General features: G+C 40.9%; 2 protein-coding genes across 2 annotated transcripts in view; one reads left to right on the top strand and one right to left on the bottom strand.

The window, feature by feature from the left end:
* TM6SF1 (transmembrane 6 superfamily member 1) overlaps positions 1-3,848 on the top strand; it is a 57,677-nt gene extending 53,829 nt beyond the window's left edge. Inside the window, exon 10 of the mRNA XM_058736419.1 lies at positions 3,144-3,848. Within this exon, the coding sequence (XP_058592402.1) occupies positions 3,144-3,311 (168 nt within the window). The 3' untranslated portion in view covers positions 3,312-3,848. The remainder of the gene's footprint in view (positions 1-3,143) is intronic.
* Positions 1-13,657, bottom strand: part of HDGFL3 (HDGF like 3) — a 74,405-nt gene that overhangs the window by 23,619 nt on the left and 37,129 nt on the right. Inside the window, exon 2 of the mRNA XM_058736428.1 lies at positions 1,943-2,019. Coding sequence (XP_058592411.1) covers positions 1,943-2,019 — 77 coding nt within the window. The remainder of the gene's footprint in view (positions 1-1,942; positions 2,020-13,657) is intronic.

Raw genomic sequence — 13,657 nt, 5'->3', positions numbered from 1 at the left:
ATGGTATAGATGCAAAATGGAGAAAGGAATGAGGCGAATGTAAAAATACGTAGCACGAAGCCCTCTGCGCTTATTATAGATAAAACATTTACTTCTAAGCTTTCTAGCAACCTCTCTAAGGAGGAAATCATGGCAAGCTGGATATTGCACAGTGACTACTAGATAAAAACAAAAAAAGGATAAAACTAACTTCTTGAAAGAAACGCAACTATTTCTCACACGAAGACAAGAAATAAATACGTCTTAAGGGCCCCCTCTCCCTTGGCTAGCTCTCTTTCGAGGCGAGCATGAACAAGGTACCAGAGTGGCAGAGGCAGCAAGCTAAGAAGAAAAAGTTCCCGCCTGGCCCTACTGCATTCAAATGAACACAAGCACAAGGGATGACCCTGAATTTGGAGATTTATAAGATTTCATGACAGGTATTCTTTTTTAGAAAACATTTTTAAGTTTTATTTATTTATTTTGACAGAGACAGAGCAAGCAGGGGAGGGGCAGAGAGAGGCAGAGAGAGAGAGAGAGAGAGAGAGAGAGAGAGAGAGACAGAGACAGAGAGATCCCAAGCAGGCTCTACACTGGCAGCACAGAGCTAGACAGGGGGCTCGAACCCATGAACTGTGAGATCATGACCTGAGCCGAAACCAAGAGTCGGATGCTCAACCAACCGAGCCACCCGGGTGCCCCTCATGACAGTTTTTAGCTTCCTTCACACATACAATCCCTATTCCATTTGTGTCCTTGTGTGACGGACCACACACGTTTTTAGTGTGTCGAGACTGACCATCATCTCCTGGTATCTAGTAACCAGCTTCCTTCTTTCTTTTTTTTTTTTATTTTTTTATTTATTTTTTTTTTCAACGTTTTTTTTTTTATTTTATTTTTGGGACAGAGAGAGACAGAGCATGAACGGGGGAGGGGCAGAGAGAGAGGGAGACACAGAATCGGAAACAGGCTCCAGACTCCGAGCCATCAGCCCAGAGCCCGACGCGGGGCTCGAACTCACGGACCGCGAGATCGTGACCTGGCTGAAGTCGGACGCTTAACCGACTGCGCCACCCAGGCGCCCCAGCTTCCTTCTTTCAATGATGAATTATTCCTTCCAATTTTCTTCCCTATTACAGTTGCCTAGGCTAGATACTATGCTTCCCATTTCCCAATGGCAACACAGGTCACAGGACCAGGTTTTTGCCACAGCTGTGCGTGCAAGTGTAAGTGACATATGCAACTTCCTTGTCACTTCCTTACACAGAAGTGTCCTGTTCTTCATGTTTTCTAACCACCCTCCACTCCCCTCTACCTGGAAGATGTACAGGTGCTGCTGAGCCAGTTTTCATTTGTTTTTAAATAGCAGACAAGGCAACACCCCAGGCGATGGCAGGACAAAGTGACAGAAGGAACCTGGGTCCCCAGAGCAGAGCAGTCTACACACCCTGAGCTACCTGCCTACCTCTGGATTGTTTCAAAGCAAAGAAAGAAATTTCTGCTATCTAAGACGCTGTATGTTCAGCTCCCTTTATCCAGCGGTTTAGTCTGTACTCTAACCAACACAATTTAAAAACCTTATTAAGTTGGTATGTTTGCTTCAGGGTTCAACAAATTGAAAGGGCCTGAGAGAACCTAAGTTTGTTGTATGAAATATGAATGAAGGAAGTCTCTCCAGAAGGGAAATATACAAGAGCAACAAAAGAAATTACTGGGAGTGGGAAGGAGACCACCCAAGGACTCACAGGTGTCCTAAAATAGATCCTGGGTAATGTCCGACATTTACACAGAAATAACATTCGTAAGTAAAATGAATGAAAAATCTTCACATTAAGAAAAATACATTATTAAGCTTGCCGATTTTATATAATTGTGCTCATTTTAATAAGACCAGGTATAAACAACGTAGTCTCGTAGAGCCAAATTAGAGGTGCTGAAATTTCAGGTTGTTTTGTTGACTTACGTTTCATGGGTGCCAAAAAAGAAGATAGGATATTTGTTTGCTGGAGGCTTCACAGCTCCCTCTGGGAGTTCATCAATCTGTTAAAGATAAATTTAGTTTTTAAATATTCAGTTAAATCATGTAAAATAGCATAAACAAAATATTGTTCTGATAATTTTTTTGCTAATTTCAAAATAAAATTATTCTAATCAAAATCCCAATAATTTTTCTTCTTTTGAACCTTATAAGTGATTCTAAAGTTTGTATTTGGCCCACCACATGGACAGTAACACTGTATATTGATTATAACCATTATGGTAATACATCACCAGGAGCCAAAACTACTCATTTCTTCTGACTCAATAGCATTACTTCTGGGAATCTGTCCTAGCAAAATAGTTAAAAAGAATAACAACAACAACAAACAAAAAGATGGCACTTTTTGGAGATGACGGTGAATTTACACACACGCACACACTACACCTAGAAACATACGTGCTGTAAGGCAGAGAATTATTATGGAAAATTAACTCAGTGAAATATTATACAGTCATTAACAATTACCATCTCTTTCCTGGACTATTCCAAGTCTCTCTCCACTCGTTTAAGCTGGAATTACATTTAAAATGCACATCTGATTATCTCACATCCCTGCTTCAAATCCTTCTATGGTTTCGCATTGCTTAAAGCATCCTTAACTGTGCACATGAAACCTTTGGAACTTTAAAAAAAATAATGATACTTAGGGTGCCTGGGTGGCTGAGTTGGTTAAGTGTCTGACTTTGGCTCAGGTCATGATCTCACAGTTCGTGGGTCTGAGCCCCATGTCGAGCTCTGTGCTGACAGCTTAGGGTCTGGAGCCTGCTTCAGATTCTGTGTCTCCCTCTCTCTCTGCCCTCCCCCACCCGCACTCTGTCTGTCTCTCTCTCAAAAATAAACAAACATAAAAAAAGAATAATGTTACTTTAGTCCCCCCCCCCCCCCCCGCCAGACCTACTGATTCTTATGTACGGTTGAGAACCTCTAATAAGATAAAGTCCAAATTCTTTAGGCTATTATATAGTTACATATTCATAATTCCTTACAATGTTTCAAGAAACAGAAACTTGCAAATCTCCATCTGTAGCCCCAACCTTTCCTTTGAATTCCCATAATTCTGACAGGATTATGTTGAACTGCAGGCATGAAATTACCAATGTCTACAAACCATTTCTATTTCCAGGTCCTACAAGCAGCTCAAACTAAAGAAAAGGCTACAAAGAGGAGAGGCACACTGGAGTTCAGAGAGCAAGAGACCAGGCCTGATACCCCATGTCTGGAAGAGATCTGCGGGCCTCCTTCACTCACATGTGGCAGCAGCCTGGGGATCACCCCACAAGTTCGTCGCTGAACTGAACGAACCATGTGTCAGAGCAGACACTCTGTGTACTGGGGAAAGATGAACTTTGAGTCTAGAACTTGTAAAGTCCTGCTTCTGATTTTAAACTGTGCCATCGAAGGCATCATTTCCTCTCCTGGGGCCTTGACTTTCACATCTGTAAAATGGGATGGTTGCACTTGGTGACCTCTAGGTCTCCTTCAATCTTGAAATCCCATGGCTTGTCTAAAACTGAACTAATTTCCCTTGAATCTAGTTTTGTTTTCTAACTTAATTATTGGTATTGTCTGTTACCAGGAAAGAAACCTAGATAATCTTTTTATTATTTCCTCAAGCCCCATATTCAGTTTTTTACCAAATACTCCCAATTCAGCTCCAGGAATGTCTCTCAAATTGATCACTATTCCCATTAGTAAGTGTTGTTCCCTAAACAAGTTCTCATGATCTTTTAACAAGGCCATTACAGGTCTTTCAAAGTACCTCCTTGTCTCCAGGCTTTCCTGTTACATTCAATACTACCCTCCAAAGACAGTTTAAAATGAATAACTTCATTTGAATAAATTCACTAAACGTTCAATAATGTGTGTCTGTGTGCCTATATACGGTAAAAAACACGACATAAAATTTTCCATCTTAACCATTTTCAAATATACATTTCAGTAGTGTTAACGATATTCACACCGTTGTGAAACAGATCGCCAGAAAATGAGTAACTGTACTTTAAGTGGACCAAGGATAGAACTTAAAATGGAAATGCATGGTGACCAGGTGACAAAACGCTGTCACGTCATGTTGGTTTTTTTTTTTCACACTTAGAAAAAAACTGCAAGTAAACATTTTAAAAAGAAATCTTTTAAAACTTTCTGTCAATACAGCTTTTGGCTGAACTTTTTCTTTGCTATAATGTTACATGAGTAACATCTATTGCAGAGGCTGCACAGCGACGGCCCTCAGGCCATCTCTGGCCTGAAGATATATTTTGTTTGGCTCGAACGGTGTTGTTGTTTTTTTTTTTTTTTCAACTGAATTAGTTACCAACACTTTAAAACAGGAAGATTCACATTAAAATCCAGAACAGCTTGTGTGAAAAAAAATATTACAGATAGGGATGAGCAAGCATTCCTACAAGGAAACCATTAGCCAAGACGTTCAACAGATGCCACCTTGAGACCAAGTATGTTACACTTCCGCCACACTCTAGAGAGTGTCAATGCCTGCTTTCCTCATTCATACCTTTTAGCCGGCCCCTCTGGAGTACTTGAATGTGGCCCCTGTAATAAATATTGTCAACGATATAGTAACTGGCCTGACAACCATGCTGGTTGCCCTATAAAGGTGTTAAGTAAGTTGACTTGTATTGAGAGTCTTGGTTTTTTTTTTCTGCCTGTTTTTTTTTTGAGAGGGAGCGCAAGAGAGTGTGCACACAAGCGGGGGAAGGGGAGGGAGCTAGAACCTCCAGCAGGATCCACGCTGCCAGTCAGCCCAGAGTCCCATGGGGGGCTCCAGCTCATGACCCTGATATCATGACCTGAGCCAAAACCAAGATCGAACACAACCGACTGAGTCCCCCAGGTGCCCCGAGGGTCTTGTTTTTAACTTTTTTGAAAACTGTACTTTGGCATTTTTGGAATAACAAGTTGTTCAAGTAGACACACCTTCCTGAACCAATTAAAAAGTGCACCTCCCAGGCACTGTTTTTTGGCTCCTACTGTGAATACCAAGTGGCAACAGAATTTTACTTTCAGTTTCTGTTTGGTTTTGTTTTACTGTTTGTTTTCCTGACTTTGTATTTTTACTTCTGTTCCCAGTTCTCAGCTATGTTTGTTAGGATTCTGGTTTGCACACAGCCAATGTGTTATTCCCCATTACAGGACGAGGGTGACCTACCGTCTTTTGGGTGTGATGTGGCAAAGAATCTGGTATGTTAGTCTTTTAGTCTGTAGAATGTCTTGCTTCCTTTGGACAGAAGAGTCCTTTTGAGACCTAGATCAGTGAATGTGTGTATTTTATGTTACCTTTAACCTGTAGCTGAAGTTTCAGACCTGAAGCCATAAGCTCTCTGTGTTCGTACTTGACAGAGTGTTTACTCCTTCTGTGATTTTGAAACATTTTTCTACTTCTGGGAAGGGTCTTAAGAAATTGGTGTAATTTTCTTAAAAGATCTGTTTCTGTTGGTTTACAGATAGTAATATGACTTATAAAAATATAAAGGTACATAAGAATCCTCAGGAATTAAAACAGTGAATGTACAATACTTTCAATATGGTAGCCTTTTTGTTAATGTTCTTTATTGATTTGTCTGCTTTGCTCATTGCAGAGACACTCAGGGGATGTCAGTTAGAAACCACGCCTGTAATCCCTTGAAGTTTAAAATCCACAGCCCTATGGACTCGGGGCAGGAGGGAGGCAACCTCATATTTCCTAGAAAACGTGTCCTCAGAGTTTCATCCCTGCACCACCACCATCAGCCGTTACATGGGACTCATCAGAAATACTAGTTCTGAGTCCAGAATTCTGACCAATTGACTTAGATATTTTGGGAGTTAAACCCAAGAGTCAATGTTTTAAGAAACTCCAGCTGATTCTGAAATACATTAGAAGACATTCCCCCTCTTGCTGTGGTTCCTGTGGATGGACTGCCTTCATTTCTTGTGCTTAACAGGAGTCTCATTATGTCTGCAGGATTTTTGCAATGTGATTGCAAAAACGTACCAATGCATGACTGCTTTCTTAATGCTTTAAAATGTACGGAATAGCAAAATTCCTACTTTTTATTAAAGGAATACCATATTATATTGAATGTGGTGGCCTTCTAAGAAAAACAAATCCTCACAGAAACTGACAGGTCAGAGGCAGTTATACATAAAAAACCATGGGGCGCCTGGGTGGCTCAGTCAGTTAAGCATCCGACTTTGGCTCAGGTCATGATCTCATGGCTTGTGAGTTTGAGCCCCACATCAGGCTCTGTGCTAACAGCCTTGAGTCTGGAGCCTGCTTCAGATTCTGTGTCTCCCTGTCTCTCTGCCCCTTCCCTGCTCACGTTCTGTCTCTCTCTCAAAAATAAACAGAAACATTAAAAACAAAACAAAAACAAAACAAATTTAGGGGTGCCTGGGTGGCTCAGTTGGTTAGGTGTCCAACTCTTGATTCTGGCTCAGGTCATGATCTCATGGCTGTGAGATCAGGCCCTGCATCAGGCTCCCTGCTGGGCACGGAGCCTGCTTAAGATTCTCTCTCCCTCTCCCCAGCTCTCTCTCTCAAAAAAAAAAAAAAAAAAAAAATCCAAATTTAAGCAATCAAAGTGAATCCTTGAACAAACCAGACTGGTTGATAATTCTGGTGTAAAAACAATTCTGTCTGAATTTACTCCTTATAGAATGTAATGTAAGTATATGTTTTATTTTTTAAGTAAAATTTGGATTTGTTTCCTCATGAAGACACTAACTACATTGGGACTTCTTAAACAGGTCTACTGATAAGCTAATGTTGCTTCCATATAATGTTAATGGTTAAGGAAAATGTAAATATAAACGAATTATATTTCTGACAAACTTTTCTAAACCAACAGCTATTATATTCTGTGGTATATTAGATTAAACATAATTTCCAGTACTTAACTTTAAGATGCTGGGCTAGTATTAAATTGAATTAAAGGATAATCTTTGCATCCTTGAATAATTTCCACATAGAACAGAATACTGAAGCACTGGGAGCCATGTGTGGTTTTGTGTCATATACAAATAGGGATTACAAGTAGGGATTAAGTCTGCTACTCTAAGATCTAAGACACAGGAAGGATATGTGCATTATGATTGTCCAGGAGCTTTGATCGTTTTCTAAAACACTTGTATGGGACAGTAATTCCTCAAGTATCTGGCTCTCTGTAAAACAGATGTCACTCTGGGTAAATTATAATTAATATGGAGATTGAGACTCTACAGAGAACAACACTGGCACAGAAGTATAACCAGGCAGGTGAGGTAACAGGAGGTGTTTTCGTTTACTAATGGGAAAAGATTAATTTTGTACTTGAACTCAAGTATTTAGGTTGTTCCCACATGTGGGAGAAGATTAAGGACAAGGCCCAGATGAATGCTGAAAGTTATAGGTTTGTGGAAAGGGAAATTTACTTGCCTTGGACTGTGTAACTGCAGACGGTCTAAAAGTTTACGCAATGAAATATGAAAATGTTGCCAAAGCTGGATGTTTGGTTTTTGTCAACTGAATTATAACTGACATACAATATCCTGTTAGTTTCATGTGTACATCACAACCATTCAACATTTTTATACATTATAAGATGGTCCCCACGGTGAGTGGTCATTATCTGTCATCATACGAAGTGACCATGACATTGGCGACTGTATTCCCTATGCTGCACTCTACATCCTGTGACGGTCACTAAGTTTGTGCCTCTCAATCCTCCTCACCTACTTTGCCTGTCCCATCTCCAACTCCTGCTCGTTCTCGTAGCCAATAGTTCCCTATATCTATGCGTCTGTTTGGTTCATTTTACAAGTTTCCGGTTTTGTGTTTTTTAGGTCCCACATACAAGTGAAATCATACAGTATTTGCCTTTCTCTGACTTACTTCACTTATAATAATACCCTCTAGATCCAGCCATGTTATCACAAATGGCAAGGTTTCATCCTTTTTTCTTAGGTAATATTCCACTGTATACAGATCCCACATCTTCTTTATCCATTCATCTATCGATGAATACTTGGGTTACTTCCATATGTTGGCTATTATAAATAATGCTGTAATATATAGGGGTGCATATATCTCTCCAAATTGGCATTTTCATTTTCTTTGGATAAATACCCAGAAGTGGAACTGCCTGTTTGCATAGTATTTCTATTTTTAATTTTTTGAGGAAACTCCTTACTGTCTTCCATAGAGACTCCACCAGTTTACATGCTCAGAACAGGGTGTGAGTGTTCCCCTTTTTCTACATCCTTGCCCACACTTGTTATTTTTTGTCTTTTTGGTACAGCTGGCTCAGTTTTGATTATTTATTCATAAGATTAAAAAGGGTGAGCTTGAGGGGCGCCTGGGTGGCGCAGTCGGTTAAGCGTCCGACTTCAGCCAGGTCACGATCTCGCGGTCCGTGAGTTCGAGCCCCGCGTCGGGCTCTGGGCTGACGGCTCGGAGCCTGGAGCCTGTTTCCGATTCTGTGTCTCCCTCTCTCTCTGCCCCTCCCCCGTTCATGCTCTGTCTCTCTCTGTCCCAAAAATAAATAAAAAACGTTGAAAAAAAAAAAAAAGGGTGAGCTTACAAATCCATTAAGGTCAGATATTTATTAATACAATACCAGAATTTGGTTTTCTCTGTTAAAATAACAAATTGGTCTTGGAGTATCCTGTCTGTTCCTAACAAGATGTGGTAAAAAAAGGTTATTCCCTAGCCTCAGAATAATCTGCCACACTTCATCAGAATAACTCCCAAGACTTTGTGCTGTCATATCCTTAAATTTGTTTTTGAACACACAAAAGTTCCTTGCTGAATGAAGAGTTTTGGTCCTTAAAAAAAGCAGGCGACCATCTTCTATGTGATTTTGAGACATTATATTATTACTTGAAGCCATTATTCATTATTCTCAGATGTCTAAGTTCCTCTCCTAATCAAGTGGTCACATCTCTGAGAAGTCTCATGACGTTGCTGAGATTGAAGTGTTCACTGGGAAACAAATTCTTTTGGCTCCGACTGTGGTAGGAGATCAGAAGCTCAGTATTGCCAGTGCTCTAAATGATTCGAACAAGCCAACCACATCCTTCTGTGGGGGCCCCACGCTCTCAATGCTACAAAGCCCACCTCTCTCGGCCCCCTGGCTGTCCACTCTGTTCCTCAATGCAAACCCCAAGTGGCTCTGGGTGGCATGTGGTATCACCTCTTCCTCTGGGCCACGCGGGTGTGAGTTTATGTAACTCATAAGCGGGGGTCTATCTCATCTGTCCAGTGTTGAGTGTCGAGCCGTTCTCATAACCACTCCCTCTCAGCAACAGGGCGAATAGAGGATGAAAACACAGACAGGCACCAACATCAGGGGAATCTGATCGGAACACTGGGGGCCAGGGGTCCCACATGGTGGCAGCTTCATGGTTTCACTGCAGCCCACCTGGTGGTTGGGGGTGAGGAGGAGTGGAGGGTGAGAAGTGCTGAGAGCCAGAGGGTAGGCACAGACACCCAAGCGCCCTCCTTCGGCAATGCCCTTGCTCTTAGAAATGCTCGTGGCCCATTCCCGTACTTTGTTCAAATCTCTGCTCAGATAGTACCTCATCAGAGAGCCTTCCCTTACAACCCAGTTAAAAATAGCACCTCTTCCCCTGTCCTCCTCTGTTCCCTTATTCTGCTTTATTTTTATTCTTAGCACTTTCCTGACACTGAGTTTTTTGTTGGCCTCTTCACATTAGAATATAATGTCCGTCCTGGGGAAACCTGCGTCTTCACCACAGCAGCCCTACTGCCTAAAGCAGTGCCCGACACACGGCAGGTGCATAACAGATATCCCTTGAGTTCCAAGGTTTCCTTACTGACTTAGGACCTGAAGAAGCCTACACTTGCTCATGGAGGAAATCAGTGACCTCAACTACGACACGGAAGACAAAGTACACCATGGAACGCTTTCGATAACAGATTACTAAGGAAAATTATTTCAAGGTTATGGTATAAAGGAGTCTCTACGCTTAAGAAAAAAAATGTGACAAGCAAACTTGTCTATTCGACTATACCAACAAGAACAATTTGGGGGGCTAGGAGCACCTGGGTGGCTCAGTTGGTTGAGCATCTGACTCTTAGTTTTGGCTCAGGTCATGATCTCTTGGTTTCGTGAGTTGGAACCCCATGTCAGGCTCTGTTCTGTCAGCACAGAACCTGCCTGGCATTCTCTCTCTCTCTCCCTCTCTCTGCCTCTCCCCTGCTCATGCATGCTCTCTCTCTCTCTCAAAATAATAAACTTAAAAAGAAATACAGAAACAGGGGCGCCTGGGTGACTTAGTCAGTTAAGCATCTGACTCAAAAAATTAAAAAAAAAAGATAATAAAAAAATTAAAAAAAGAAAGATTTGGGGGGCTAGCTGAAAAGAACAGGGAGAGAAAAAAAGACTATTTGGGGTATAAAAGTGTATAAAGTGTAGTTAAATTACACAGGAAAAAAAAAGCTTGCATGATGATGTTACAAAAATGGCTTTAGATAGAGAGGTCTACAAATGAGTCAACAAATTTACTGCAGGCTAAGAAAAGGGAAGCACATTATGAAACAAGGAAATGTGCACAAGATAAAGGGGAAAGAATTTTCTAAATGTGACTATATTTGGCTTAATAAATAGGTTAAGTTAATCAACTTAATATTTGAAAATGACACTTTGTTAAAAGAACCACAAACACGACTATATGGACATAGCTTCCAAAATAACAATTTGAAAAATCTGTAGGGGCTCTTGGGTGGCTCGGTCTTTTGGGTGTCTGGCTTTTGGATGCAGCTCCAGTCATGATCTCACAGTTCATGAGTTTGAGCCCCGCGTCATATCCTGTGCTGACGGTGCAGAGCCTGCTAGGAATTCTTGCGCTCTCCACTCCTCCCCTTCTTGTCTCGCTCATTCTCTCTCAAAATAAATACACAGGGGCGCCTGGGTGGCTCAGTCGTTTAAACGTCCGACTTCAGCTCAGGTCATGATCTCGCGGTCCGTGAGTTCGAGCCCTGCGTCAGGCTCTGTGCTGATGGCTCAGAGCCTGGAGCCTGTTTCAGATTCTGTGTCTTCTCTCTCTGACCCTCCCCCGTTCATGATCTGTCTCAAAAATAAATAAACGTTAAAAAAAATTTTTTTTTAAATAAAAAAAAATACACAAACTTAAAAAAAAAAGAATGAAAAATCTCTAGGAAATCAGTCCCTAATATCTTTAAATACATAAAAATCATCACCTATTACTTGATAGAGCTATTTCATAAAGACATTATGTTTTCCACGCGATGAAACTTTCAGAAACCTTGACAGTTTTATCTTTAAAAGAATTATAAATAATTCTGAGAAGATACACTTAGAACGCAGTGTTTTTATCTGTGATGGGCTCTCTGTAGGGGACAGGCCAGATGACTTCTTGAGGGCCCTCGTTAGTGTTTTCTGTTATGGCTTCTGGAGAAGGAGCACGTGTGGGCAGTCATCCACCCTCTGCCCTCACGGGGCACCTTAGGGAGAGCCAGTCTCTGACAAGTGGAGAAGCTCAGGTTGAAGGGTAAAAAGCGAGGGATTTGGTTTGTGACTGTCATGGAAGATCTCCACTTAAACATCCACATCCTCTTTTTTCAATTTCAGAAATCATGTTTACAAAAAAATTTTTTTAATGTTTATATTTATTTTTGAGATAGAGAGAGAGCACGAGCAGGGGAGGGGCCGAGAGGGAGACACAGAATCCGAAGCGGGCTCCAGGCCCTGAGCTGTCAGCACAGAGCCCGACACGGGGCTCGAACTCCTCAACCGCGAACGGCTGAAGTGGGCCGCTCAACCGACTGAGCCACCCAGGCACCCCCAGAAATCATGTTTTAAATGGAAATGCCTAAAATTCTGGCATGTTCCCTCAACTCTCCTTTAGTCCCCATGGTCTTCTAAGCAACTGTCCACACAGCTTCAATTTTGAAGAGGTACAAAATACACTTGCTTTTAGGGTTTATTTTCACTTTTCACGAGAAGTTGATACATCATATACCCATATAACTAACCTAATCAAGTATATAACATTTAAGTCATCTCAGAAAGTTCCTTCATCCTCCCTACCAGTTACTTCCCACCCACCACAGGCAACCACTATCCTGATTTACGTCCCCATAGATCAGCTCTGCTGGTTCCTGAATTCAAAATTAAAAAAAAAAAAAAAAAAAAAAAAGGTAAGAAGTCTGGGTATTGGCTTCTATTGCTCAGTGTTTTTGAAATGAATTGAATTCATATTATAGAAGTAGTTCAGTCTTACATATGGCCAAGTAATATTCCACTGCACCCATTCTCCTACAGATGTACTGATGGACATTTGTTGTTGTTGTTTTTGTTTTTGGACATTTGTATTGTTTCCAGTTTTGGTTACCGTGAATAAAACTGCTATAAATATTCTTGCTTTTTTTTTTTTTTTTTTTGATCTATGGTTTTACTTCTCTTGGATAATCCCAGGAACAGGATTACAGGGTAATAGCACAGGTAAATGTTTAACCTTGTAAGAAACTGCCAGACTATTTTCCAAAGTGGTTATCATCATTTTATATTCCCTCACACAACGTAAGAGAGCTCAGATGTTCTATATCCTAGCCATCGTTGGTACAGCCAGCCTTTCTAGTAGGTATGAAGGGGTATCTATTGTGATTGTCTTTTAACACACGAAACGGTCACATCCTCTCTGCACGGACTCAAAAGACATGAAAGCATATGTCCACAGAAAGATCTATATAAAGATGCACACAGAGCTTTATTCATAGTAGCCCAAGGGTGAAAACAGCCCCGGTGCTCATCAGCATGAGAGCAGCTGAGCGGGCTGTGTGTGGTGTATTCAAGGTTCACACAAGGGAATACTATCCAACAACGGGAAGGAATGAAGTTCTAGTCAGACAACAACATGGACTAATCTCAAAAACATGCTAAATGACAGAATCTCACATAAAAGAGTAATACTGGGATCCTGTATGATTCCATTTATATGAAGTTCTAGAAAAGGAAAAGCAAATTTACAGTGAAAAGATGTCTAAACAGTGGTAACTTCTGGGGGAAGGTGGGTGTGGTGAGTGAATGGGAAGACGCGAAGACGCAGGAGAAAATTTTCTGGGGTGATGGTAATACTTCATATATTGATGGGGGTTGTGTTACACAGATGTATATGTTTGTCAGAACTCATCCTGTGAAACACAAGATTTATGCATTCACTGGATGCAAACTTTACCTCAAAAATGTAAATAAATTTTAAATTCTAGTTAAGTATACATATGCTGAAGTGCTTAGGATGAAATAACATATGCAAAATAACTTAAAATACATGAGAAATAGGATGGATGGATGGATGCATGGATGCATGGATGGAGAGAGACTGTTGGAAGGACAGAAGTGTGGTAGACAAACCCAGCAAAATGTTAATTGTAGGGTCCCAGAAGTGGGTATATGGGATTCACTTTACATTCCAACTTCTTCTGTATGTTTCAAAATTTTCATAATAACATTTTGGTAAAAATAGTAGGGGAAGGGAGGGAATATGAGGGTAATAAAACAAGTTGGTTACATCCTTGTCTCTTAAGCTAGAAAGTCAGTGGACTGTGTCTAGTCAATAAGTGAAGAGGAGACAGGAGACTTGTATTCCGCTGTAAGTAAAAGTTTTTTGTTAAAACTA

This window comes from Neofelis nebulosa, chromosome 7 (genome assembly GCF_028018385.1).
Source record: "Neofelis nebulosa isolate mNeoNeb1 chromosome 7, mNeoNeb1.pri, whole genome shotgun sequence".
In the NCBI taxonomy this organism is placed as follows: domain Eukaryota; kingdom Metazoa; phylum Chordata; class Mammalia; order Carnivora; family Felidae; genus Neofelis; species Neofelis nebulosa.
The sequence above is the reverse complement of the archived record's forward strand: the minus strand, read 5'-3'. Positions and strand labels throughout refer to the sequence as shown.